Raw genomic sequence first — 27,137 nt, forward strand, 5'->3', positions numbered from 1 at the left:
AAGGTTGAATCTCCAGTGAATAGTATCCAATCTGTCTAGACACGTCTGATGAAATGAAATGCAGATGGGTCTCTTGTGATTCAATAGTGAATAATTATTATCAGGACTAATTCTGAGGGTTGGAAGTGTAAAGGTGAACATTTTATAGCAAGGCGGGGAGGGATGAACTTTTCAGTCTAGGAGCGGAGGGCCCTAGGACCATCAATGGAGAAAAGCGGAGAGCTGGACCCTACCCAGAGAAGCAGTGATGCCTGAGATAGAGGCAAGACACAACAAAGTGGAGAGATGGAGTGGCTGGGGACCTGAGATCCAGAAAGGGACAGGGGCTGCGTGCTGATGACGGGGGTGGGGGGTGTGGGGGGGAATAAAGGGTGGTCAGAGGGGGAGGGAGACAGGCTTGCAGGGTTATACCCTTTGGTTGGTTGATGATGCATGAAAGGGATTGTAACTATGGCAATGAAACGATATACGATAGAATGAATGTAAAACTAACGTTCTCCCATGTAAATTATCACATAATTCACAATAAAACATTTATTAAAATAAATAAAGAGTTATTTGTGAAAGGTAAAATTAACAACTACAAAGGATGGATGGGAAGCTGAGGGGGTAATGAATTTAAGATAATGGTGGAATCATTTAGAAAAGGATAGCAAGAACTGTAGCCCAGGACCACGGCAAAATGGTAGAGAAGGTAGGCGTACTGAGCAGACTCTCTGAAACAAAGACATGAGAGAACAAGTGGAATAGAAACAGTTTGTCATCTTGGGACCGTGAGTTTCCGAAGCTAGACAGTGGGGTAGACTGAGTGCTAACTAGACGAGTCAGCTAAACAGGAACAGCTAGTGAGAAGAAAAACAGATAGGGTGTCAGCTGGTATAAAGTGGCATGGTCACCCTGAGCTTTTAAAAAAGTAGCTGTTGATATGGTGGCCTGCAAACACAGGAAACAAGAGTGCAGTCCTCCCTTTGTCTCCTTGCACTCCTGGAAGTCGGGACATGGCCAGTTCCACCATCATAGTCACCAAGGGCATCCTCACCCTATGCAGTATTATCTGAGAAGGGGCACCAGGCATATATCACCCCTTCTACTGGAGGTGCATGAACCCGTCCCAAAATGCCCTACACAAACAGCAAACAAAACTGTGTTCAGACTTCCAGTCTCTATCACATCCAGTAGCAGACAGGTGGTGAGTACCTGAGGACACACTAACATCAATCAAACAGAAATACAAAACCACCATGTCTCAGCGAAAACAATTTCAGCTTACGTGAAGAAACAAGACAGAAATGCCCAAGCAACCAAATCATAAAGTCATACATACAAATATATATAAGTACCACAAATGGCATCAGAACTACCTGATAAGCAATTTAAAAGAATTAAAATGTTGAGGAAAGCAAGGAAAAGTACAGAAAAACAACATAAGAACTAACAAAATACTTCAGAAACAGATAATACTTTGTAAGGGCAAACAATTAGAATTGAATCACTGGAAGACTGAATCAGTGAGCTTGAAGACAAGTCTCTCAATATTCATCTTAAAGAGGAACAATCAGGAAAAAAAAAATCCAAAGAAAGCCTCAGATTTACATAGTACACTATCAACAGGAATAACTTACATGTGATTGGCATTCCAACAGAAAGAGACCATAAAAAGAGAGAGAGAGATAACTGTCCAAAAGTTGAAGGAAAACTTCCCTAACATTATGAAAGGAAAGAACTTGAATGAACTCCAGAAAGAAAATCACCAAGACAAATTATGATAAATCTTTTCCAAACAAAAAACAAGGAAAAAGTCCTAAGAGCAGGTTAGAAAGGAGCTCTGGTAGCGTAGTGGTTACGAATCGGGCTGTAAACCGCAAGGTCAGCAGTTCGAAACTACCAGCTGCTCTGTGGGAGAAAGATGAGGCTTTCTACTCCCGTAAAGATTTACACCCTCGGAAACCCTGTACAGGGTCACTAGGAGTCGGTTCTGACTCCACGGCACATAACAACAACAACAAAAGTAGAATTAGTAAGACTCCACTCTGACTTCTCAGCCAACATCATACAGTTAAGAAGACAATGGAAGACATATACATAAAACTCTGAAGAAAAAAAATATGCCAAGCAAGACTCATATACCCAACCAAAATTATCCATCAAATATGACGGCGAAATTAAGGCATTTTCAGGTAAGCAGAATTTTTTAAAACATGAAATTAACAGGCCTACCTCACAAAAAATACAAAAGGGAATTCTTCAGACAATCAACAGTAGCAGACAACAATCTGATATAAACATACATAACAATAAAACCCAGAACTTCATTCTTGACATGTTGTTACTGTTAAGCGCCACAGAGTTGATTCCGACCCATAGGGACCCTGTATAGGGTTTACGAGGAGCAGGTGGTGAGCTTGAACCGCCAACCTTGCAGTTCAAACGGCTTTGCAGTGTGGTACATTAACCCATAGCGTCACTCTTGATATAAAAGTAATCAAAGTAAAACAAAACTTTAAGACTGAAAATAGGGAACAAGAAGTACTAGTGTGCAACAAAAAATCATGAAGTAAAGGAGTAATGTAGGTATAGAAATTCCAAATGAAGGGGAAATCTGTATTTTAAGAAAAAAAATAAACCTAACTGTAATCCTAAAATTAAACCAAGCCTCACTCCTCCATCCTAGTCCAATCCCTACCCCTAAATTAATTATGCCCCTAACCATAACCCTAACACTGAAAGAAGTCCTACGCCTTGCCTAGACCTAGCCACAGTCCTAACCCACGCGTGACACTGTGGGCTATTGCACTGGACAGCAAGGTCAGTTTGAACCACAAGGTCAGCTAAAAACCACTGCTTTTTGGAAACCCTATACAGAGTCACTACAAGTTAGAACAGACTCAATGGCACTTAACAACAACAAACCACTCCCAGTCACCAACCTCCAGAAAATAATAGCAGCCTAACTTGAAGAATATAATGAATACCATTGAATTGTTCATGCAGAAATTGCTAGGATGTGTCTTTTTGGCTGTACTACATAAGCACACACACACAAAAAAATGTTTTTCAAGATATTCTAAAAAAAAAAAAATAAGATATTTCAAGATACCTTTTATTTTTATTTGTGAAAATGTAGAAGTTTGGTAATATGCTTTGTTAAGAGGAAAACAAGCACTTTTCATACACTGCTGGTAAGAATAAATCTCTATGAAAAGAATTCGATTATTATAAATTGTTAGGCGTCATCGAGTCAGTTCCAGCTCATAGCAACCTTATATTGACTTTCTGAGACTGTATCTTTGCAGAAGCAGAAAGCCTCATCTCTCTTCTACAGAGCGGATGGGGGTGGGGTGGGGGGGCTCAAGTCACCAAGCTTGTGGTTTAAAGTCTAGTGCTTATCATACATAGCCAATATTTGATATCGCAATCCCATTTCTAGTCATTTATTTTTGTACCTGGTGTGGCACTGTAGGATAAGCACTGGACTGCTTATCATAAGATCAGTGGTTCAAACTCACTAGCCACTCCTAGGAAACCCTATACAGGGTCACCATGAGTAGGAGCCGACTTGACAACACACCACAACAACAAAGTACAAAATGACACTTGTACATGATTAGTCATGAAAACAGTGTTTTTGTAGCAAGTCTTCAAAACACCCAAGAATCCAGTAATACTATGGTTTATAAAAAGAAATAAAACATAGCTCTTTAAAAATAACATGGTTTCTTCTTTGCTGCATTAACATAGAGAGATCAAAAACACTTTAAGAGAATAGATGCATACATACATGCACGATTTTATATCCATTCTTACATAAAAGGTTATACAGAAACAGATGGATAGGGATGCACACCAGTTGCACTGGATGCGAATTAAATCCGTGTTTCTCCCATCAAAGGTGAGAATTCTATCAATGCCTCAACCAGATTTAAATAAATCTCTGATGTGTATTCATTTTATGTGAATCACATTTTTAAATCTTTTGTTAACTTGTACTTTGGAAACTGGATATTCCACAAAATGTCCACGAGGACCTAGCTTCTGAAGTGAAATAAATCACACTGAGTGCACCTCATTGGGCTGTATAAGCCCCAGTGCAGCTCTTCTTGGCTCGGGAAGTGAATCTCAAGCAACAATTTTACTTTGCTGCTATTTTATCTATTGTTCTGATTTCCTAGTATGTTTCTTTCCAGTTTTCATACAATCATTTAAGTTATTTCCCTTTGCTTGCAGCAATAATTAGAAAACTTCTTTATTGCATGATCATGTAACATCTAGTGATTTCTATCACAATGATGGGGTTTTCTTTACTTGGTGAGAGACCATAAAGAATCTATTTTGTTGGTCGTCCTTTCTGGTCTGTTGTTTGTCTAGATCAAATCAATGACAAATATCTCATGCCTACTGGAAAGAGATATGATACATAAATTGTTTGTGTTCTGCATTAACTTTGGCCTGTGACTAAAGCTAGAACACTGAAGTTACAAACTCTGTATCTACAATTGAACAAAGTTATTTTTTTTCATTGTGTGAAAAAGTTTCTTTTCAAAGGTTATGTAATACTTGATTTTTAAAATTTTAAAGAAGCCCTTCTCTAACATATTTATAGATTAAGTAAGCACTTACTGGAATCTAAAAGTCCCGTGATTTCAGATTTGGGAAATAAGCTTCCAATACTTTAAGTAAGCTAGTCTTAAAATAAAAATCGGAGCAGAGTAAACGGGAACTGCAGTGTCAGCAAGAGCTGAGGGGGCACCATCAAGGTGAAGTGCAAGATGCAAGTTCTACAGCAATAGGTTGATGATGCTGAGAAGAGTGCCAAATGCCTCCAGTGGGAAGTGGACAGAGAAAGTTGGTCCCATGAACAAGCTGAGACTGAGCAGGCCGCCTTGAACCAGGGGATCCTGCTAGTTGAAGAGGAGCTGTACCATACTCAGAAGCACCTGGCCACTGTCCTGCAAAAGCTGGAGGAGGCAGAGAAAGCTACTGCTGACAGTGAGAAAGGTATGAATTAGACTGGACACCTGGCCTTAAAAGATGAAGAAAAGATAGAAACTCCAGGAAATCAAACCCAAGAAGCCTAAGCACATTGCAGAAAAGGTAGATAAGAAGTACTAGGTCACTCATATGTAGGTGATTATTGAAGGCGCATGGAATACACAAAGAATTGAGTTGAGCTAGCAGAGTCTCGTTGCAAACATAGATGAGCAGATAAGACTGATGGGTCAGAACCTTAAGTATCTAAGTGCTGCTGAAGAAAAGTACTCTCAATATAAGGAAGAGACAAACTACCTTACTTTGATAAATTCAAGGAGGCAGAGACCTGAGCTGAGTTTGCTGAGAGTTTGGTAGCCAAGCTGGGGAAAAAATTGGTAATCTGAAAGATGAGGTGAAATGTACCAAAGAGGAGGTAGGACTTCTATACACAAAGTATGCTGGACCAGAATGAATGAGATGGAGTCACTTCAGTCTCAGCCTGCTCCTAATCCTCCCCTTAACCCTGACACCGCCTGAAGACAGCCTGCCCAAAGATGACCTTTAAACTGAGGGCAGATCTTTAACTGGAATGCTGGCTTCTCTGGCCATCCACCTTCCCCCTCAATCACGTCTCTTTTTACTCCTTAGCCAAATTGTCTATGCCTCTCTTCAGAGATCCCAACTGGGCAAGGGGAGGAACACTGTGGGAACAAGAACATTTAAGGGAACGTGAACACAGTGCAAAGTGTCTTTAAAAGTATACTGTGATGTACACATTTTGTAATTATCTTGTTTGTTGAAGAACCCTATGTAAAACATTCCAAATAAATACACAGCTCTGAAGTAGCAATCTAACCACTTTCTTAATTTTGGAAAATAACTTTCCAGTTTAATATAAAATGCCCTCTCCATTGTTGTTGTTGTTGTTAAGTGCCATCAAGTCGATTCTGACCCATAGCGACCCTGTACAGGGTTTCCAAGGCTGTAAATCTTTACAGGAGCAGAAAGTCTCATCTTTCTACTGCTCAACAGCTGGTAGTTTCAAACTGCTGCCCATGAGATTAGCAGCCAAATTCATAACCACTACACTACCAGAGCCCTCTCCATAGATGAAGGAAAAAAGTATGGCCCAGAGAACACAGCCAAAGCAAAGACTCCACTATGGGAACCCTCGCTGCTTTGTACAAAGCACCAGCACCAAAAACGTGATTCTAGCAGGAATGAGCTGGAAAAAGAAAATGCTTCAGTGCTGTTTGGGTTTTAATGTAAGATGTCATGGTGCAAGATGATTTTTATTTTATTTCATCAAAAGTGTCCTAACAAATTAATATAAGACATCTGTCAGAGATCATACCATTGTCCCATCCTTTTTCTACTCCCCCACTACTCACAGAATCAATTATGTGCTCCGCCCCGATGAGGTGACCACTCACTTGCTCTCCTGCCTTTTTTAAAAGACAGAAAAGAATGCATCTGCCACTGATTTAGCCATATGAAACTCATCTTGCTATCCTATTAATCAGATCTAAAGTTGTTGTCTATCAAAGTGCCAACTCAAAGTGCTTTGTATCAGTCAGTGCTGGAGAAACCTTGAATATCTTATGAACAAACTTCTTGAAATCTAATGCAACTTGCTTCTCTGGGGCTGAAGTGTACTGGTCACCCCATCTAGCTGAGTTCTCTCTGCAGTGATTAGGCTGGCAGTATACTCATCTTTTCAAAGCCCTTTCCTCAACCAGTTCTCCCTTTTGGTGAGGCTTCTGTGAAGTGTACATCCTGCAGAGTAATAGCTTAAAACACACTCTACTTTGGTGTGGTCTCTTTTGGGGGCTGACGCCTTCATGCAGAAAACTCCTTGGTCTTTCTATCTAACAGTCCATGTTCATATAATCAGAGAGCATCTGGTCAAATTGAACAAGTTTGATAATATGAATGTTACAAAATACATTTATCTTTCTCTCACTTTGTCAGTATGGAATATAAAATATAAGCATACAGTTTACTTCTTATAAGACCTGGGTGTTTTCTCATGAACAGACTAATCAATTTGAACTAACTACCTAAACAATATTTCTGTAGTTACTGTCTAATATTCAGTCGATATTCAAATCTCCCTAATAGTCCTCTTCCTACCAATACATAAAAAAGCAAATCACTCAAATAAACAAGCAGGCCCTGCTACAAAGCTGTCCCAGTGCCACAGGAAGTTTCTCAAAGTTCCAACTCAGCCTGGATACAACTGCAGAGACAGTACTCTGCTATTTACAACCATTGTTTGTGTATGTTACAACTGTTCTTCTCAAATTGTAAGATTATATTCCCCAAATCCAGACCAAGGCTAGATTATAAACACAGGACACCTTCTAGGAACATGGTCATTAACTGAGAATGTTACGTTAAAGCAAACATGGATTAATAATAGAATTGAAGGTAAATCTTGCATGAATTTTTAGATAAACTATACGACTTCCAAAAACATGTAGGAGGTAAGCCTGAAGATATTTTTAAATATGTAAAGGGTCACATGTATCTGTTGATAAGGGCAATAGATTGGAAGAAAAGGCTGTTATGAGCAAACCTGGGAATCTCATAGGAAAAAAAAAAGAGAGAGGTAGACTCAAGTTACTTAAATATTTATTAGACACTCACCTGTAACCTTGCGATCTCTTCTCCAAATTTCTTCTGCTGTTTTGCCAGGAGAGACTGGTGGTACTCAGCATTGGCCTGCATGATACAGTGCTTTGCAGCCAAGACAGGGAACACCTCCTGGAAATAAAAATACTGACCAGGGGAGAGTCCAACCACACAAATCACCACAGACAACATGGGATGCAGGAAGAAAAAGGAAAAGGAGACAGAAATTAGAATCACCCTGTTAATGGCTTAGAGATAGGTTAGTCATTAGGTGTAAACAGAGAAGACTCACATGATTTTTCACACGGATTGGATTTAATGTATTCCATTTTTTTTTCTTCCAATTAAAATTAGGGTGTGTTGTATTTTTTGGTTTGGGGTGTTTTTTTTTTAGCTGTTACTTGAAGCCAATTTCAGATTTTGCAAATCTCTTTAATCAAGCCATGAAGTCAGCATTTTGTTTACAAAGAAGAAAGGGAAGCATGCATTAGGAAAAGAGTAGAATGGACATTCACAAAGGGACACCACGCACAGGACTTTAGCAGTTTTCTTATCAGCCATCACCCAGCCCTTCAGGTTAACTACACCACCATTACTCACATATACTAATGAAACTGCTCTATAGCTGACTGTTTCATCATGTTTTAAAGACAAAAGACAGTAAAGTCAGTTCCCACTTAAATTAGTATCCTAAGAGACTTTTTAATAAACAAAAAACCACATAAAAATTATTCAGTCTTATAACCACTGACATTTTAATATCATATACTCAAAAACACAAAGCAGAAAAAGGTACTAAGTTAATGATTGATAAGAGGGTAGTGTTCTTTTGTCCTACTTTGTTTTGAAAACAATTCCAGTCAAAATAGATTTTAAAAGAGTCAAAGACATGAATCAGAAAAGCGGTTATATACTGATCGAGGCTTTCCCCCAAATGTCAAATCTTACCCTGCAATCTCATTGCTTTTATAAAGTACATGCCATATAAAATCCAAGAAATACACTAGACAATCATTGTCTAGACAAAAAAAAAACAAGAGAATCAAAAACTGAATTACTACCTTTTGGGCTTTCCTGTCTCCCAGTGAATAATTTCCTAGCTTCCTGGATCACTACTTGCAGATATTCCAGTTTTATAACTAGAATATGAAAATACCTTATGAGCTTTATTAGTAAAAATAGAGCAATAAAAGACATCCAAATCTCAAACTGCCAGTTCTCAAAGTAAGCCTGGAGCAATGTGGTACTTAAACAGGAGATTTTCAAGGAATACCAGGAAATGCTGCAGAGGTAGATTCCAAGTCTTTGTAGGTGACATTCTTCTCTCCATGACAGGACTGAGCTAATGGCCCAACCGGATGTAACGGTACACTGTGCAGCTGAACATGAAGTCTTTCAGATGAAAAAAAGGTGAGAGGAGATCCCAACTCTCTTTTTAAGAGTAATGTAATTAAAATACTCAAGAGTACTGGGCAAATTTCTACTGGGTTCTTGGCATATTTTAAATGCCCAAACATCTTCACATTAATTCATCATTATTCATTTCTATCCAATGTGTACTGTTGATGCACATATGTGCCTTTATACTTCACTCCAAAGTTGCCTGCAATTTCATAATTTACAAAGATTTCTGAATGCTATTTACAAGCTAATAAATTTCCTCATAAAAGATCATGTTAACAAATATCATATTTGTCAAATTCTATCATATTGATGAAACTAATACTGAAAGACAACAGTAGAAATATACTGTTTTTAAATTCATTTTTATAAGATTCAGAGACATGAATCAGAACTCAATCTTTAATCATTCAAAATTTACTTGTTAGTCTAGCTACTTACAAGTCATCAACTGCCACTTCAGAATAATTTACACTAAGCCATATGTTGTTGTCAAGTACTGTCAAGTCGGTCCCAAATCACAGACACACTTGAGGAGCAGCTGGTGAGTTCAAATTGACCTTGTGGTCCAGTTCTTATCCTACAACACCACACCAGTACTCCCATAATACTTCATGTGATATGTGGTATTCCTTAGCTGCTGCTATTCCTTAGCTGTCTAATAGCAGCCCAATTTTCTATTCCTATAACAATACTTAATTCTAACCAAATTACTGTATAAAACTAAGTTTTCTTCTTTTTTTATGTTTGTTTTTGAACTCTGTTAAGACTTGGCTTTACGAAAACATTACAATAACTGTAAGTGTGAATAATCAACATGCTCAAGTAATCATGCTTGAACCAAATCATTGATTCAGAGCTACACAATTACTTGATCTGCTAAGATTATTGGAGAAAAGATAGTCAAAAATTTCAAGAATTTTAGCTTGGAAAAACAAGTTTAGTAAAGAGCAAAGACAAAGGCATCCTCTAAATATATAACAAGTTTCATGCATCTTTAAGTATTTAAATAAACGAAACTATTTATAATTACTCCTCAAAAATTGCCTCTTAAAATTTCTAATTTATTAAAATATATAATTTTGAACTTGCCTCACGTATATAAATATATCCTTATCTCCACATGCAAAACTGATTGTTTACAAAAACAGTAACTAACCTTGGGGAGAGTGTCTTTGTACTGACACTGTTTGAAAGCATCACCAAAATAATCTGCAGCTTGATTGGCCAATTTAGCTATAATGGCATCTTTCATTTTATCTGAAATAAAATATTAAGCTGACCATCATAATTCAAATAAACATGATACAACCTAATATATCATGATGATATTACATGCATGTACATTTATCTTAAAAAAAAAAAACAAAAAAACTCCTGATCGAGTCAATTCTGCATAACTTTAATTATTCCATAGCTAAATCTACAGAAACAAAAACTAGTTAAGTTGTCAGGGGTTAAAGGAAAAGAGAAACTGGGATGTAGAGGTGACAAAAATGTTCTGAAACTAGACAGTGGTCATGATTGTACAACACTGTTAGTAACTAAAAATCACAATGCTATGAGCGAGGTTCAGGGGAAAAGTCCATTGCCTTTGAATTACATTCCTACACACTTTTTGAAACCCCTTCATATACTTTGAAAGGATAATTTTGTAATGTCTGAATTAGATCTCAATAAGAAGCTATTTGATTTTTTAACTTATTCAAATTCTTATCATTTCTACATAATGGCTGCTCCCTTACATTCAATTTCTCTACACTTGTATATACCCTTACTCTAATTTCCATGTAACCACTCCTCACTTATCAACATGGTTAGCTGAAATCAGTGTTATGCAAAAATGGAAGATGACCACATTAAATCACAAAATGGAAGATGACTAGATCTTTACATAACTGCCAAACCACTGGGAATCATGACCAACCAAGCAAAGTTGACATAAACTTAACTATCACAGCCAGAGTTACTTCTCTCAGGTTACAACTCAGCATTTATTACTGACAGACAAGCACAAAAGAGTCAGATAGTAAATGTTTTACTGTCTTTATAAATGCAAAATGGCGGACTAGGAGGTAGTCACTAAGCGAGCAGTAGGTGCACCAACTGGAGTCCTAGTGTAGTGCTGGAGGGTAAGCACTTGAATGCTAACCATGAGGTTGGCAGTGCAAATTCATCAAGTCACTCCTTGGAAACCCTATAGAAAGTCACTGTAAGCTGGAACTGACCTGACAGCACTTAACAACAGGTGTAACTAACATGCCAAATAAGAATTATTCTTATTCCAATATTCACTCTGCCTGGATATCATTTAAGTTTAAACAGGATCTCCTCAGAAAACCTTCTTGACTAATTAATCTAAATTAGAGTAATTCCCTCTACATATCTCTCCCACAAGAAGAAATCCAGCCAATATCACATAATCCAAGGATCCCTGGGGGCATAATGGGTTACGTATTAGGCTAATCACAAGGTTAGCAGTTTAAATCCATCAGTTACTTTGAAGGAGAAAGATTAGGCTTTTTAATCCCATAAAGATTTACAGCCTTGGAACCTTTACACGGGGCTGCAAGGAGTTGGAACTGACTACATGGCAGTGGGATGCTTTTGAGGGGTTTTTACCACATCATCCATTCTTGTTTTCTTTCTAACACTTACCTGTCTCTGAATTTACCATGGCTACTAATTTTTTTTTTTTTCTTCTGTCACTCCTCACACATACTGTAAGCTTCCTCAAAATAGGAATATTACTTGTCTGCTAAGGTTTATCTAAAGCCTAGAACAGTGACTGGCACACAGTAGGTAACCAACAAATATCTGCTAGATGAATTAAATATTTGACATAGTATGAACACACATAAATGTGATTGAAAGTTCAGTGTTTATAACAGACTTCAAACATAGCCCACATCCTTAAATGTATTTGTACAACACCAATTTGGAAAAGGAAAGTCAGAAAATTTCAGTAGGCCAAGGATCAACTTCAAAAAGAAAAGCTCTATACTGAACATATTACATTTTAATCACCTTCTTAATTTAAAAGCCTACCACTTTATACATGCAACCAAATGGCAAACAAAGTAGAATTAATTACCTCTTGTGGCTTTTAAAAAAAACACTTCTTGGGCCTGAGCCAGCATAATAAGACTGAGGGTTCCAACAGTATCTGGAGATATGTCCACTGTAGGCTCTCGATTTAAGGCAGATAAAACCGTCTCTTTAATATGTAAAAAAGCACCACTAGCAAACTAGAGAGGGGAGGGGAGAAAATAATTTTTTAAAAATCTACAAAACTCAGACTTATTTTTCTACTCTCACACACAAAAAAGTACCATTTCAAATGCTACTTCATTGAACAGTTTTCATATTGTACAAAACAAAGCTAAAACATCTGAAGTACTTTTTCACAAATTTCTATAAAGTAACAGGAGATATAAAAAGACTGGAAGTAAATTACAGGGTAGGGGAGTAAATTAATGGGGTAAGTAGACTGAGATTATTATTAGTTACACTCCCTCAAAGCTAACATGACAATAGTAAGGCTAAACATCAGTAAAATGCACATTGTATTGAAATGCTCTTGGTTTGGTTGCAAATAAATTCATCTCTCAATTATTTAAAATGCTGTATTTAGGTGAAAGGAGCCCTGGTGGCACAGTAGTTAAAACTTTCAGCTGCTAACTATAGGGTCAAGAGTTCAAACTCACTCTGCAGAAAAAATGAGGCAGTCAGCTCCCATAAAGATTTACCACCTTGGAAATGTTAAGGGCATTTCTGTCTTACAGGGTTGCTATGAGCTGAAACTGACTCAACAATGAGTGGGTACTTAAGGAAAATTCAAAATAGTACATATGAGGAGCAGCATTACCATCCACTGCCAATTGGTCTTCACAGCTCCCTGATGTTACGTTGCCTATCAGTTTTTTCTTCCCATTTCTTCACTTTATTTAAACTAGCTCATATATTTTGCTGAGGTTAGCATTAAAATAACTTAGCTTTTATGTAATAAATACATCAAGAATAAGTCAGTCTAGGATTAAAAAGTGTTCTGGTTTATTTAGATAAGCTACTCAGTGAACTATATTAAAAAAACATGTTTCCTGCAGTAATGAAATATTATAAAACCGGAATATCTGCAAGGAGTGATTAATTGATCTACCTTAGTAAACTAACAAGATCATAGACTAAAGTCACAAGGTATGAGAACTTGGAAACCTAGAGAGGTCAAAAAACTTGCCCAAAGACACAAAACCTCTGGATAGCAAATAAGGCCTGGTTGGCTAATACCACTGCTCTCATCTGATCTCACTAGGTGATGTGCAGTGACTACTCACTGAATGAAATGTGTTTTCTATACTTCAGAAATGTCCTCTAAAATATCACTTATCAGCAAATTCCAGTTAACAGAAAGCTACGGAGTCCTGATGTGGCTCGGAAGCATAAGCAGTGGAACTGCTAACCATGAGGTCAGCAGTTCAAATCCACCAGCCACTCCTAGGAAACTCTATACAGGGTCACCATGAGTTGGAACCAACAAGAGAGCACTTAACAAAAACAACAGAAAGCTAGAGCAAATTTTACTTCATTTTCACATTTTAGAATATTTACCATTTAAGGATGCAAAAAGAAAATGTATTTATGCATCTTTCCTATAATTTGTGCCCATTCAAAACAATATGGCAAGCCACAATTCATACGACTTAGCTTGTGGCACTACAGGTTCAGCACTGGGCTGCGAACTACGGTTCAAACCCACCAGCTGTCCTCAGAAACCCTTTACAGGGTTGTTCTGAGTCGGAACCGACTCAATGGAACTGAAACAGCAGCAGCTTGCTTACAGTAGATTTTCTTTCACTTTCCTCCAATAGCATTATTCACTTCTCCCCTTAAAATTAAAAAATGGGAAGACCCAGACTTTACTTTGAAGACAAGCAAATTCTAGTGCCACTGGGAGGATGTGGAAGGATCATTAAGAATTCCATGAAATTTGGAATCAGAACACTAAGACCCAAAAGCATCACTTTACCAACACTTCTGACTTTCAGCTTCCTTATCCATGAAACAGGAATGACATTATGTGACCTACTTCACAAGGTTTAGTCAAGAGTAAATAAGGAGCATATAAATTATATAATAATGTAAAATATTGGAAAACATGACTATATTCATGACTTAGCAAGAATCACTTAATAGTCCTTTAAGCTGTAACAAAACAAAGCTGAGTAAAAAGTTGCTACAAAACAAGAAACCATCTTAGTAAATGACTAAAACCTAAAATATGGATTTACCCAAACTTAAGAATTAATTACATTATTTATCTGACCATATTTAATTATGACTTCTCGAGTCTTAAGAAATAAACTTTGACTTTCTTGACAACAGGTCTTAATTTCTTTGATACTAGTCAAATTTTTGGACTTCTGGTGTGGCACTGTGGGTCTGGCAAAGCTGGTTTGAACTGCAAGACTAGTGGTTCAAGCTTACCAGTCACTCCTCAGAAACTCTATACAAAGTCACTTTGGGTAGGACCCGACTTGACAGGACTTAACAACAACAGTCAAATTTTAGGTGTGCTTTACTTTAACAAAACAATGTATGTAAAATTATACAAAAAAATTCTTGAAACCGGTTATTTAAAAGGGATTTACCAAGGATTTTGTCTCATACACTGAATTATCTGTTCAATCAATGTTTACTGAGCCTCTATTATGTGCCAGGCACTGGGCTAGGTGCTGCTGGGGATACAACGGTGAGAGAAAACAGATCTGATCCATATGTAAGTAGTTTAAGGGTTTTGAATATGAACCAATTTATTTTTAGAAAGTACATTACTTGTCAAGAAACCATCTGTTGTATAAATAAAAATCTATTTAACTAAAAGCAAATTACTTTCAATTTAGCATCAACCATTACATAGTAACTACTTTTCTGCATACCTGGTAATGCTTAGCAGCAACTTTCAATCCTTCATCATTATCCAGGTTCTGTTCAGCAGCAATCTGGCTAGCTAAGGCTGCACAATTGAACAACACACAGCTCTTTTCATATCCCAAGCTTGCAAGAGCTGTAAAAAAAATTGCAAAGGAAAAATTTCTTTTTCTGAATTAAATAAACAAGATATACTATGCCTCTATCCCATTGACTCTCACAAAACCATGTTTCCATATCTATAATGTGTTCTCATATTTCTAAGTGCTCTGTCAAGCACTTCTATGATATTCTACTATATAAAAATCAACCCATTAACAAATTATTCTTTATTTCCTTCCCTTTAATTCCACATTTCTCTGCATTTCAAACTGTAAAAGTCATTCCCATATCATTTCTCACTTAATTTCAATTCAAATAAATTCCATTTTTCCAATATCTCTTGCAAAATCACTACATTTAGTCAGAAATTCACTACATTTAAACTACCTCATTAATGAAAATATAAACCAATGCAAGAATCTCCTAGCTGGCCTTTCATGCCCCACTTCCTATACCTATACATTTCTCAGAGAGCTAGAAACGAAGATTGGCTAAACTACAACTCAAGAATTTCCAATAAATAGGTCCATATCCTGGTGTGGTGCTGTGGGTTAACAAGCCAGACTGCGAAACCGTTTTAACTGCGTGGTCGGTGGTTCCAGCTCACCAGCTGCTCATTGGAAACCCTATAAAGGGTCGCTGTGGGTCGGAACTGACTCAATGGCACTTCACAACAACTTGGAGTACTGGTGTGGTACTGATGGATAAAGCACTGGACTGCAAGGTCAGCTTGAATAGCAAGATCAGCAGTTCAAACCCACCATCTGTTCCAAGGAAACACTAAACAACAGGGTCACTCTGAGTCCAAATCAGCACAACAGCATTTAACAACATTACTTGTAGAACTCAATCATCATAGTGGTATTTAAGGGCTTAAAAAATGTGCCATAAACTTTGGAATTTCAAAAATGACAACAATAGTACATCCAATTCAACAAGAAATTCAAGCCAACTTCATAAGAGGACATGGAACTAGGGATATATCAGTGCTAACATCAGATGAATCTTGGCTAAAAACAGAGAATACCAGAAAGATGTATACTTGTACTTTACTGACATGCAAAGGATTTAGACTGTATGGATCATGACAAGCTATGGATAATATTGCAAAAAAATAGGTATTACAGACAATTCAATTGTGCTCATGAGGAACCTGTCATACAGACGAGAGACTAGAAGAGAACAAGAGGATACTGAATGGTTTAAAATCAAGAAAGGTTGTGCACCAGGGTTGTATTCTTTCACCATATTTATTCAATCTGTATGTTAAGCAAATAATTCGAAAAGCTGGATTATATGAAAAAGAATGTGGCATCAGGATTGGAGAAAGCCTCATTAACAGCCTGCAATAGGCAATGATACAACCTTGCATGCTAAAAATGAAGGACTTAAAATACTTACTGTTGAAGATTTAAGACTACAGCCTTCAGTATGGACTGCACCTCAATGTAAAGAAAACAAAAATCCTCACCACTGGACCAATAAATAACATCATACATAATACATGGAGAAAAGACTGAAGTTGTCAAATAATTCATTTTGCTTGAATTCACAATCAACACTCATGCAAGTACAGCAACCAAACCTGTAGCACCAGACCTCTTTAAAATGTTCAAGAGCAAAGGTATCACCTCTTACAGCATTCTGGTTGACCCCCTAGTAATCAAGACCACCTTTCACTTTACTTCAGATCCAACTCAGGAATATGATGCACCTGTCCCAAGCTATGGTATTTTCAATTACCTCTCATGCATGTGAAAGTAGGACAATGAAAAAGGAAGGCCATAGAATAATTGATGCATTTGAGTTATGGTATTGGAGAAGACGATTGAATGTATCATGGACTGTCCTGCCAGAACAGACAGATCTGTGCTAGAAATACAGCTGGAGTGCTCCTTAGAAGCCAAAATGGTGAGACTTCATCTCTCATACTTCAGACACGTTATATGGAAGAACCTAGAGTAGGACATGATGCTTGGTAAAGTGGAGGGTAAGTGAAAAAAAGGAAGATCCCCACAAGAGGGACTGGCACAGTAGAAGCAGCAAGAGGATCAAGCATAACCCCTGTGAGGATGGTGCAGGACCAGGCAGTGTTGCTTTCTGTTATGCATAGGGTCCCTATGAGTCAGAACCAACATAATGTGCCAGGCATTGACCACCAGGCAATCAAAAGTGAACAAACCATGCACATTCTGATTCAGTATAGCTGAGGTGGAAATGTAAATTCTCAGCAGACAGCTGAACTGAAAAGAACCAGTTGGAAGCCTTACCACCTCTTACATCATTTCCTTAGCCTCCCATGTGGTAAAGATCATTACTTAAGACCCATTTCTCGTCTCCTTGCCCTACTATGTGGGTTGCACACTGGGCTGGCTAACCAAAAGGTATGATAGAACCCACTAGTCACTCCTAAAGAGAAAGACAAGGCTGTCCATTCGCATAAAAATTTACAGCCTTGGAAACCCTGGGGAGTAGTTATACTCCGTCCTACAGGGTCCCTATGAATCAGAATTGACTCATCTCAGAATCACCTCATGGGCAGTGGGTTTGGTTTGGTTTAGTATCCTACTGTGAAGCAGATATGCACACCAGGTACTCTAATTACTTTATTAAATAAATACATGGAAAATATAGAATAACCAGGATTTGAGAATGTGCAGCAAAACTGAGAAAACATCAAGGTGAACTGAAAAATTGAGCCCAATGTAAACAAAGGCAATTCCAGCAACATTAATTAGCATCTTTGTCTGGATGCCACCAAGTAAGTTCCAACGTGTAGCAATCCTACGCACAACAAAATGAAATCATGCAGTCTTGCACCATTCTTCCCACTGTTGTTACACTTGAGCCTATTGCTGTTGTCACAATGTCAGTGGGTCTCATGGTGGGGGGTCTTCCTCTTTTTGCTGACCCTTCATTTTACTAATCATGATGGTCTTCTCCAGCAAATGGTTCCTCCTGATAACCTATCTTAAGTATGAACATTCCGGCTGTACTACTTCAAACACAGATTTGTTTATTCTTCTGGAAGTTCATGGTACTTTCAATATTCTACTCCAACATCATATGTCAAATGCATCAATTCTTCTATGGTCTTCCTTATTTATTCACTGTCCAACTTTCACATGCATGTGAAGCTATTGAAAATATCATGACTTGGGCCAGGCACACCTTAGTCCTCAAATATACATTTCTGAAAGGTCACAGATTTAACTAGTGCAATATGTCATTTGATTTCTTGACTGCTCTCCTGAGTGTTGGTTGTGAATCTAAGCAAAATGAAAGCTTTGACAACTTCAATCTTATCTCCATTTATCATGATATTATTTATTGGTCCAGTTATGAGGATTTTTATTCATTAGCATCCTTACACAGATTTAAGAAGATGGTGGTGGTGGTGATATTGTGAAGTCCCTTGATGTTCAAACTGACCTTGTGGTCTAGTTCTTATCCTACAGTGCACACCAGGACTCAAAGAAGATGGTATAGTCATAAAAAAAAATAACAAGATGGAATTTTTAAGAGATAATCAGAAAGTAAGAAAAAGCTCTGAGAAATTAACTGGAATGCTGTAAGTTTTTCAAATGTATGTTTGGAAGAAGAGTTAGACAGTATTATTTAGACAGTCTTACAGAAAACACATATGTCAAAGAAATGACATATATAACACATATATATGTGTTATCAATGAGTAACTCAGAACATTCAAAATTCAACTAATAAAGCATTCTAAAGAAAAATGATACAAGGAAATTCTCAAATACAAGTAAATGCCCCAGGGCTTAAGAGACAGATGACTCTTCAAACTGAAAGAGCCATCAACAAATTCCATATGCAAAGAATAAAATGAAGTTCAATTACATCTTTTGAGATTCTAAACACAAAGGATAAATAGACGTTCATAAAAATCTTCCTATGATAATACAGGCCACCCACAAAAGAACAAAAATACTTTTCATAAGTAGTTCTGAACATTTAAGACAAGAGAGCAACACCTTTGAGTTACAAAGAAGTACAGTTCTTATTAATTCAACAGCTATATATTGAGGCTAGTATGGTTAGAAGGAGAGGGCCCTGGTTAAGCAACAATTAAGCACTCAGGTAATAATTAAAAAGATGGCAGTTCAAACCCACCCAGCAGTACTGAGAAAGAAAAATCTGGTGATCTGCTCCTCTAATGACTGTTATTGGTAAGTGCTGTCCAGCCAGTCCCAGTTCATAGTGACTCTACATAGAGTTTCCAAAGAAGCAACTGGTGAGTTTGAATTACCAACCTTGCAGTTCAAACAGACTTTGCAGTCAGTGCTTATCCTACAGTGCCACACTAGGACTCCCGTAAAGATTATCGCCTAGAAAACCCTACAGGGTAGTTCTCTGTGGCATGGGTCGCTGAATTGGAATCAGTTCAACAGAACATAACAACAACATGGTTGGAAACCAGTGAGCAAGAGAAAAAGCACTAAATCACAAGGTCCGTGTGAACCTCAAGGCACTTCACAATAGTGAACAGGCCAGAAAAGTAAGACCGTTAACTTGTACTGTTATATTCTTATTACGTTTCCCATAAACATTATCACTGTAGGCTATTTATAAATTATCTTGACAATTTCTCCTGTTCATTAAGATTTTGTGGAAATGTTTTTTGTTGTTATTCTTGTAATTAAAATCCTTTGACTTTTACTGAAGTGGGAAGTCAACAGAGTTCTGAATAGACCAATCATACTGGGTCCCAAGTGTAGTAACCAGGTGGTACTGAAGCAACAATCAAATGAGACGAGGATGATGATGGTGGCTCAGCAGAGGGGGGCAACAACAGAAGTAGTGAGAACTAATTCGATTTTAAGTATAAAGGAAATTCTGACAGATTCACTAATAAACTAGATGTGAGAAATTAAATTAAATCAAAATGTTTTAGATGTACTCAGGGTAAAATTTCACACTTAATTTGTACAGAAAGCATTTTCAGAAAGAAGGAATTAAGAAAGTGGCCTTTTTTGAGAAACTTACTTGAAAAAACTATCAAAAACATTAACAGGAGACACAATTTCTTTTTAAAAAATGGGTCTAAACTAGTAGGAGGAGCCCTGGAGGAACAGTGTTTAAACACCTGGGTGCCAACTAAAGAGTAAGTGGCCAGTCCATGGAAGAAAGATGAAGCAATCTACTTCCAAAAAGATTTACACCCTTGGGAAGAAACCCTATGAGACAGTTCTGCTCTTTCCTACAGAATTACTATGAGTCGGAATCAACTCAATGGCAATGAGTTAGGGGTTGGTTTTTTGTTTTTGTTTTTAACCTAGTAGGAGTAGTAACGGTTCACAATGACAGCTATGCAGTTAGGCTAATAAATTCAATCAAGTCCAGATTTAAGCAATAAAAACAGAAGAGGCCATAAGGAAGATCTCTTAAGAGAGCATTCCTAAGAAACAGGTAATTTAGGAAATCTTGAAAATATGATGGAAGTACAGAATTTACGTGGTGGGGAGGCACTTAGAATCTCTTAAACACCCACACAGTGAAGTACAAGAAAGTTATGGTCGAAATACAAAGCAACTGGTCCAATACTATGCGACAGAAAGTCAACAGGCTTCAAAAAAAATAAAATGTATTCCAAGTATCAGATTAAATTAGTAAACTCTACATGAGGGGGCTCCAAACAGTTCATGGTAAATTGAATTAAAAGCTAACAGAACTTTTCTACAAACTTTTTGAAACTCCTCAAACACCAAATACATATTCTAGTCTATTGTATTTCCCATAAACATTATCATCACCTTTATTTTGACAATTTCTCATATACACGAGATTTTGTGGGAATTTGCAGTTGCAGTTGTTGCTATTCTTATAATTAAATCAGCAGACCTAAAAAGATCTTGATCCTCCATGGTTGTTTCTTTCAAATATACATAAATATACAAAATTATTCTTTCACTAAAGAAGTTTTTTCTTAATATTCAAATCTATTCTTGGTTTTAACTTGAACTCTACTTTTTCATTGTTTTGCAAAGTAAAAACAGCTTCACTGTATATAAAATTTTTATAAAATTCAAACTATACTGTAAAAGAAAATAAAAAAAAAAATTATTATTATTTTTTTTTTAAATCAGCACACATCCAATCACACAAATATTACCACAGTTATTTGGAAACTCTCTCCACAAATAACTTCATATATATTCACACAATTTTTCACAAATGGGAAAGCAGACAAGACTCAAGTTGCCTGACTACACAACTCCTGGGAAAAGCATCCAAAGTTACACAGTGCAGAAGTTCTGATCTGTAAAAGGATTCATATTTAATATTAAATAGATGCAGGCTTATATCAACATATACATTTATCTGCATTACCATTCTTAGTATTCTAAAATTGCACATTATTGTACTGAATGGATGGTCCATCCTTTATTCAATCAAATCCCTAAAAAATGACATTCAATTCCTAATTTTTGCTACCAGGAATCTTGAAGAATTTTGTTTCTCACTTCTTATAGGAACTTGGTTCGCTACTTATCTAACATTGTCTACTATCTCCTCCTAATTCTCCTGCCATTTCATTCTTATTCTCAGACTAAAAATATGTGTTATGACAATACTAAAAAATCTTATTTTGACCTTGCCTTGCCTGTCTTTTACATTCATTCTCCCTTTGTTCCCAAACCTTTACTTCAAACATGAACAGCCCACAGTTCCATTGCCTCAGCTCATATCCAGCCCTCAACCTAAAACAATTTGGTTTCTTCATCATGATCCTAATGAAACCAAAGCTATTACCAAATTTAGTGGCTTCTTCAATTTTACATGACTTAACCACAATGACTCTGTCAAGGATGTTACAACCTTGCTAATTATAAGACTCATGCGTAGAAATTTTCAAAGGCAAATAATGCAATTGCTCAAATGTAAGCTCAGTTTGCAACTAAAAAGTTAAAACAAGTCCACGAGAGCCAAAATATGACCTTGAACCATGGGTGGAACCCTGATCTCTGTCCAGAATCTTCTGAGGTGGGTCATTTCTGCTTGGGAGGATGGGCAGACCAGCCTGGAGCAGCTGGTGAAATGGAGGATGCTTCTTGAGGGAGGGACCAGCAGGAAAAATCAGAAATAATAACAGCGGTCTGACTGAATACTGCAGGAATGGGTAGGTTGTTTGCTGGAGAGCCAATAGGGCGAGCAAGCAAATCCCCTTGGAGGAATCAGAGCAAGCAATCAAGTCCCCTTGGGGCAGTCCCCCTTCCGGGACTGAGGCTGAGGGGGTAATACACAAGCTGGCATGTGATCTTGCTGGTGACCACGTTGGTCTATCAATGAGGGGAAGTGGGGGGGAAATACAGCAATGAAGCTGTGAGCTGGGTCAACCATGTTCCACAGACTCCTGTCAACCTGAATTGAGAGCTGGTTGGCCAGCAGTACAGCAAGAGCTGGGTACTCCTGAGCCCAGGGACAGGGACATAGCCACCGAAGATTAGAGCAGAAAGTTAAGTATCCAGCTGATACGAAGTGAGGGGAGATGTACAAGAACACCACTTGCAGATAGTACCCATCTTCAATGGCTGGATCATCAGAACTCGAATAAAGGAAGAAAGAAGAGGAAAAAAGTGTAATCCGCTACAATTTGATGAAATTGACCTGTATTTATGGATGTAGTTACTCAAAAGAGGGAAGGAATCTTCACAACAAGGATTATTCCCACCCCTGGGGCTCCAAAGGCACGAAGTGACTGGCCTATAAGCTTTCAAGAGGGAACCTAGTTTCAGAGGGTATGGGGGAAGGGAGTGGTTTCCAACCTGTCTAGAAGGTGCTGGTGAATGGAGATGGGGATAAGACTCTTGTAGTTCAATAGTGAATAACTGCTATTAGGACTAATTGTGAATGTTGCAAATGTAAAGGTAGACATTTTGCAATAAGAGGGGAGTGGTTGATCTTGCAGTCTAGGAAGGGAGGACCCTGGGACCATCAAGGGAGAAGAGTGGAGTGTGGAACCCTATTCAGAAAAGCACCAAAGATGGGGGAGATAATGACGTGGAGAGATGGACTCAAGGAGGGAGAGGGGTTGTGTGTTGGCAGTCAGGGTGCCTGCTTGCAGGATATACCTTTTTGTTGTTTGCATGGTTATATATTACTGAGTGCTTCGATGTACATCCAACAACAACAACACACAAAAAAAACAGAGAATGGAAGCAAATGCTGTTTAATTATGAAGCATGGAGGGGAATGTAATGATTGTAATGAAACAAAATACAATAGGATGAATGTAGAGCTGATGTTCTTCTATGTAAACGATCACTCAGTTCACAATAAAAACTTAAAAGAATATGACCTTGAATACATCAGGCCTGAATGTACAGACCATCAATAACAGATTTGATGTGTTAGACACTAAAGAACAAAGACCAGAAGAGCTGTGGAATGACAAAAGAACATCATACAGGAAAAAAGCAAAAGGTCATTAAATAGACAATAAAGAAACAAACAAAATGGACGGCAGAAGATATTCTGAAACATGCTCTTCAACAAAGAGAAGTTAAGCAAATGAAAGAAATTAGGAAGTCAGAGTTGAACAGAAAATTTCAAAGGACAGCCTGAGAAGACAAAATATTATAATGAAATCTGCAAAGATCTGAAGTCAGAAACCAAAATGGAAGAACACGCTCAGCATTTCTCAAGCTGAAAGAACACAAGAATAAATTCAAGCCTCAACCTGATATATTGAAGGATTCTATGGGCAAATTATTGAATGAACAAAAAGCATCAAAAGATGAAAGGAATACACAGAGTCACTGTACAACAAAGAAATGGACAATGTTCAACATTTCAAGAAACAGCATATAAAAAATAAAAAAAGAGCATATGATCAAGAGCCAATGGTACCAAAGGAAGAAGTCCAAGGTACAAATCTTTCCTGATTTTAAACCATTCAGTATCTCCTTGTCCTAATCTAACAACTACCTCTTGGTCTATGTACAGGTTTAATTCAATGTGAGCATAATTCAATGTTCCAGAATACCCACTCTTCACAATGATTTTGTACAGTCAACAAAGCACAAGTAAACATCTTTCTAGTATTTTCTGCTTTTAGCCAAGATCCACTTGACATCAGCAATGATATCCCTAGTTTACATCCTCTTCTGAATCCAGCTTGAATTTATGGCAGTTCTCTATGTAGAACTACTGACTGCAACCACTTTTGAATTATCTTCAGCAAAATTTTACTTGCATGTGACACTAATGATTATTGTTCAATGATTTCTACATTTTCTTAGGTATCTTTCTTTGGAATAGGCACAGGTACAGATTTCATCCAACTGGTTGACCAGGTAGCTGCGTTTCAAATTTCTTGATATAGAAGAGCAATAGCCTCCAGTACTTCATCAGCTTATTGAAAGATTTCAGTTTGTATTCCATCAATTTCTGGTACCTTGTTTTTCACCAATGACTTCAGTGCAGCTTGGACTACTTCCTTCAGTACCACTGGCTCTTAATCATATGCTACCTCTTGAAGTAGTTGAACATCGGACAATTATTTTCTGTGTAGTGACTCTGCATATTCCTCCCATCTTCTTTCGATGTTTTTTGTATCATTTAATATTTAGTCCACAGAATCTTCCAGTACTACAAGACAAGGCTTGAATTTTTTCTTCAGCTTGAGAAATACTAAGCATGTTCTTCCCGTTTGGTTTTGTAACTACAGGTCTTTGAATATTTCATTGTAATACAGAAGAGAGAAAGGGTGTCTGCTCCCACAGATATACAGCCTCACAAATCCTATATAGGGTAGCTATGAGTCAGACTCTATTCAAGGGCACCATAAAAACAATACCATGAATTATGTATGTTGCTGCTGTTAAGTGTCTTCAAGTTAATTTCAACTCATAGTGACCTTGTAAACAGAATTTCCGAGGAATAGCTAGTGGGTTTGAACCACTAACCTTGTGGTTCACAGTCCAGGGCTTATCAATACTATATAAAATATATGCTAAATTATGTTATACTATCTATACTATTACATGTGTATGAATTTTTATTCATTACAGCTAATACTTACTGGGCCCTGTTCTACGCACTTCACCTGCATTCAACTCATTTAATTCACACAAGAACACACTGAAATATATAGTATTATCATTTCACAAGTGAAAATTTGAGGCACATAGTGGTATTTTCCAGAGCTATGACTCGACGACACTTCACAACACAACACAACAAGTATATCAAAAAGAGTTCATACTTCAGCACCTTTTGTTAAAAACAAAAAAGTTATTGTTTAGTGCCATCGAGTTGGTTCCGACCCACAGTGATCCTGTACAGGGTTTCTGAGGTTTTAAATCTTTGCAGGAGCAGAAAGCCTCATCTTTCTGTGGAGCAGCTGGTGGGTTCCAACAGGTTCACAGTCCAGTGCTTATCACATGGAGCCATCATGCTCCCCAAACTAATATGTTATCTTGTACCCTGAAGAACCGAATTTACCCATCAAGGCCTAATTCAAAACATCACTTGCTTTCACAAAATGCAGAACTGTCTTCCCATGCAGACTAAAGTTTAACGGAAAAGGTAGATAGTATCTTAACCATTTTTATAATAAGGCGAGTGCCTTGCAAGGTGTAGGCTCTCTACAATTTTGGAAATTGCATTAAAAGTCAACGTAAAAACAAATGAGATATAAATTGAGTTAATGGGGTATTATAGTCGCCTCCCACCATCTCCATAGCAACTAACAGACACAAAGTATGTACTTCAGGTAATTCCCTTGTGAGAGATTCAACACATTTATTGATTATCTCAGTGAGGTTACGGGAGGAGGATGATTCCAGAAGTCTAAAATCATGTAGTGTTATCAGGAGAAAATCACATACTCTGCACAGGGAGTAATGAGAAATAATCTTCTCCCTAGGTGGTGTTCCATTTAATTATCACCTTCCTCTATTCTCTTCCTATACATGTTGTTTGGCATGCAATCATTGTTGTTGTTAATTTATGAGCCCCATGAGAGAGGGGCTCAGCATTTCTCACCAACGGTGCAAAGTGGGGTAGGCACAGATATGATCGTTAACATCCCACCCTGGGAGGGAAGCCAACTTTGGGGAACCTCAAGTGATAACTTTTGTTCTTCTACTCATCCTGTCGGATTTATTCTGTGATAATAAGCACCTGTTGGTCACACCATTAGAAGTTCCTGGTCTGCACTTTAAACAGTTCATACTAAAAACATGTAAAGTCAGTATATTACAAAGTAACAAAAACTTTATTACATAGCGAATCATCAGGAGAACAACTTTAAAGACCAAATAAAATATAATTTAATTGAAATATAAGCATTTAAACCAAGTATCCTCTCATTTTATACAAACTACATACCCAATTTTACAGATCCTCCAAAAAGTGAACCTTTATCAAAAGCATCTTTCCAGGTAAACGTCAAACATATCTGGACAGAGAGAAAACAGAAAATTATGTTACCTTCTAGTATCTTATTAAACAAAGTCTCTTTCATGAAAATCTACAATGAGGAATAGGAGAAAAGTTCCAACCTCTTTAAAATATTAATTCCTCTTAATGACCAACTTCTTATCCTTTTCATGGATGGACTAGAAATTAAAACTGAAAAGGTTGGCATGAGCATATTCCAAAGTCATTTTGCCTCAATAATTATACATATATTGTTGTTGTTGTTGTTGTTGTTGTTATTAAATGCCATCGAGTCGGTTCTGATGCATAACAACCGTGTATAGGGTTCCCAAGGAGCAGCTGGTGAGCTTGAACCACCGCCCTAGTTCAAACAGCACCACACCAGGACTCCATACCTATATTGCTTCTCCCCTAACGTTGTTATCATTCATCTTCATGAATTCACAATGGTTTGAATAAGCAGACATTTAATGAATACTTGTCAAATAAGTTCTGGTGTGGCACTACAGGATAAACACTGGACTGTAAGGTTGATTTGACCCACAAGATCAGCAATTCAAACATACCAGCTTCTCCTCAGAAACCCTATACAGGGCTGCTATGAATGCGAACCAGCTTGACAACTTAACAACAACAACATGCATGCAGAAAGCCCGGATGGAGCCCTAGTATAGTAGTGGATTACAACTTGGATTGCT

At 37.4% G+C, this 27,137-nt stretch overlaps 1 protein-coding gene and 1 pseudogene across 2 annotated transcripts in view; one reads left to right on the top strand and one right to left on the bottom strand.

Moving 5' to 3' along the window:
• The window catches only part of PDCD6IP (programmed cell death 6 interacting protein), an 85,253-nt gene that overhangs the window by 38,585 nt on the left and 19,531 nt on the right, over nucleotides 1-27,137 (bottom strand). The window contains exons 3-7 of one of the 2 annotated variants that reach the window (XM_006876588.1): nucleotides 26,389-26,458; nucleotides 14,940-15,067; nucleotides 12,098-12,251; nucleotides 10,163-10,263; nucleotides 7,618-7,734 (exon numbers count right to left, since the gene is read on the bottom strand). In XM_006876588.1, coding sequence (XP_006876650.1) covers nucleotides 7,618-7,734; nucleotides 10,163-10,263; nucleotides 12,098-12,251; nucleotides 14,940-15,067; nucleotides 26,389-26,458 — 570 coding nt within the window. Of the gene's footprint in view, nucleotides 1-7,617; nucleotides 7,750-10,162; nucleotides 10,264-12,097; nucleotides 12,252-14,939; nucleotides 15,068-26,388; nucleotides 26,459-27,137 lie in introns of both variants that reach the window. The other variant, XM_006876587.1, reaches the window with a different exon arrangement.
• Nucleotides 2,151-5,691, top strand: LOC102839436 (annotated as a pseudogene).

The sequence above is a fragment of the Chrysochloris asiatica genome, unplaced genomic scaffold (assembly GCF_000296735.1).
Source record: "Chrysochloris asiatica unplaced genomic scaffold, ChrAsi1.0 scaffold00393, whole genome shotgun sequence".
In the NCBI taxonomy this organism is placed as follows: domain Eukaryota; kingdom Metazoa; phylum Chordata; class Mammalia; order Afrosoricida; family Chrysochloridae; genus Chrysochloris; species Chrysochloris asiatica.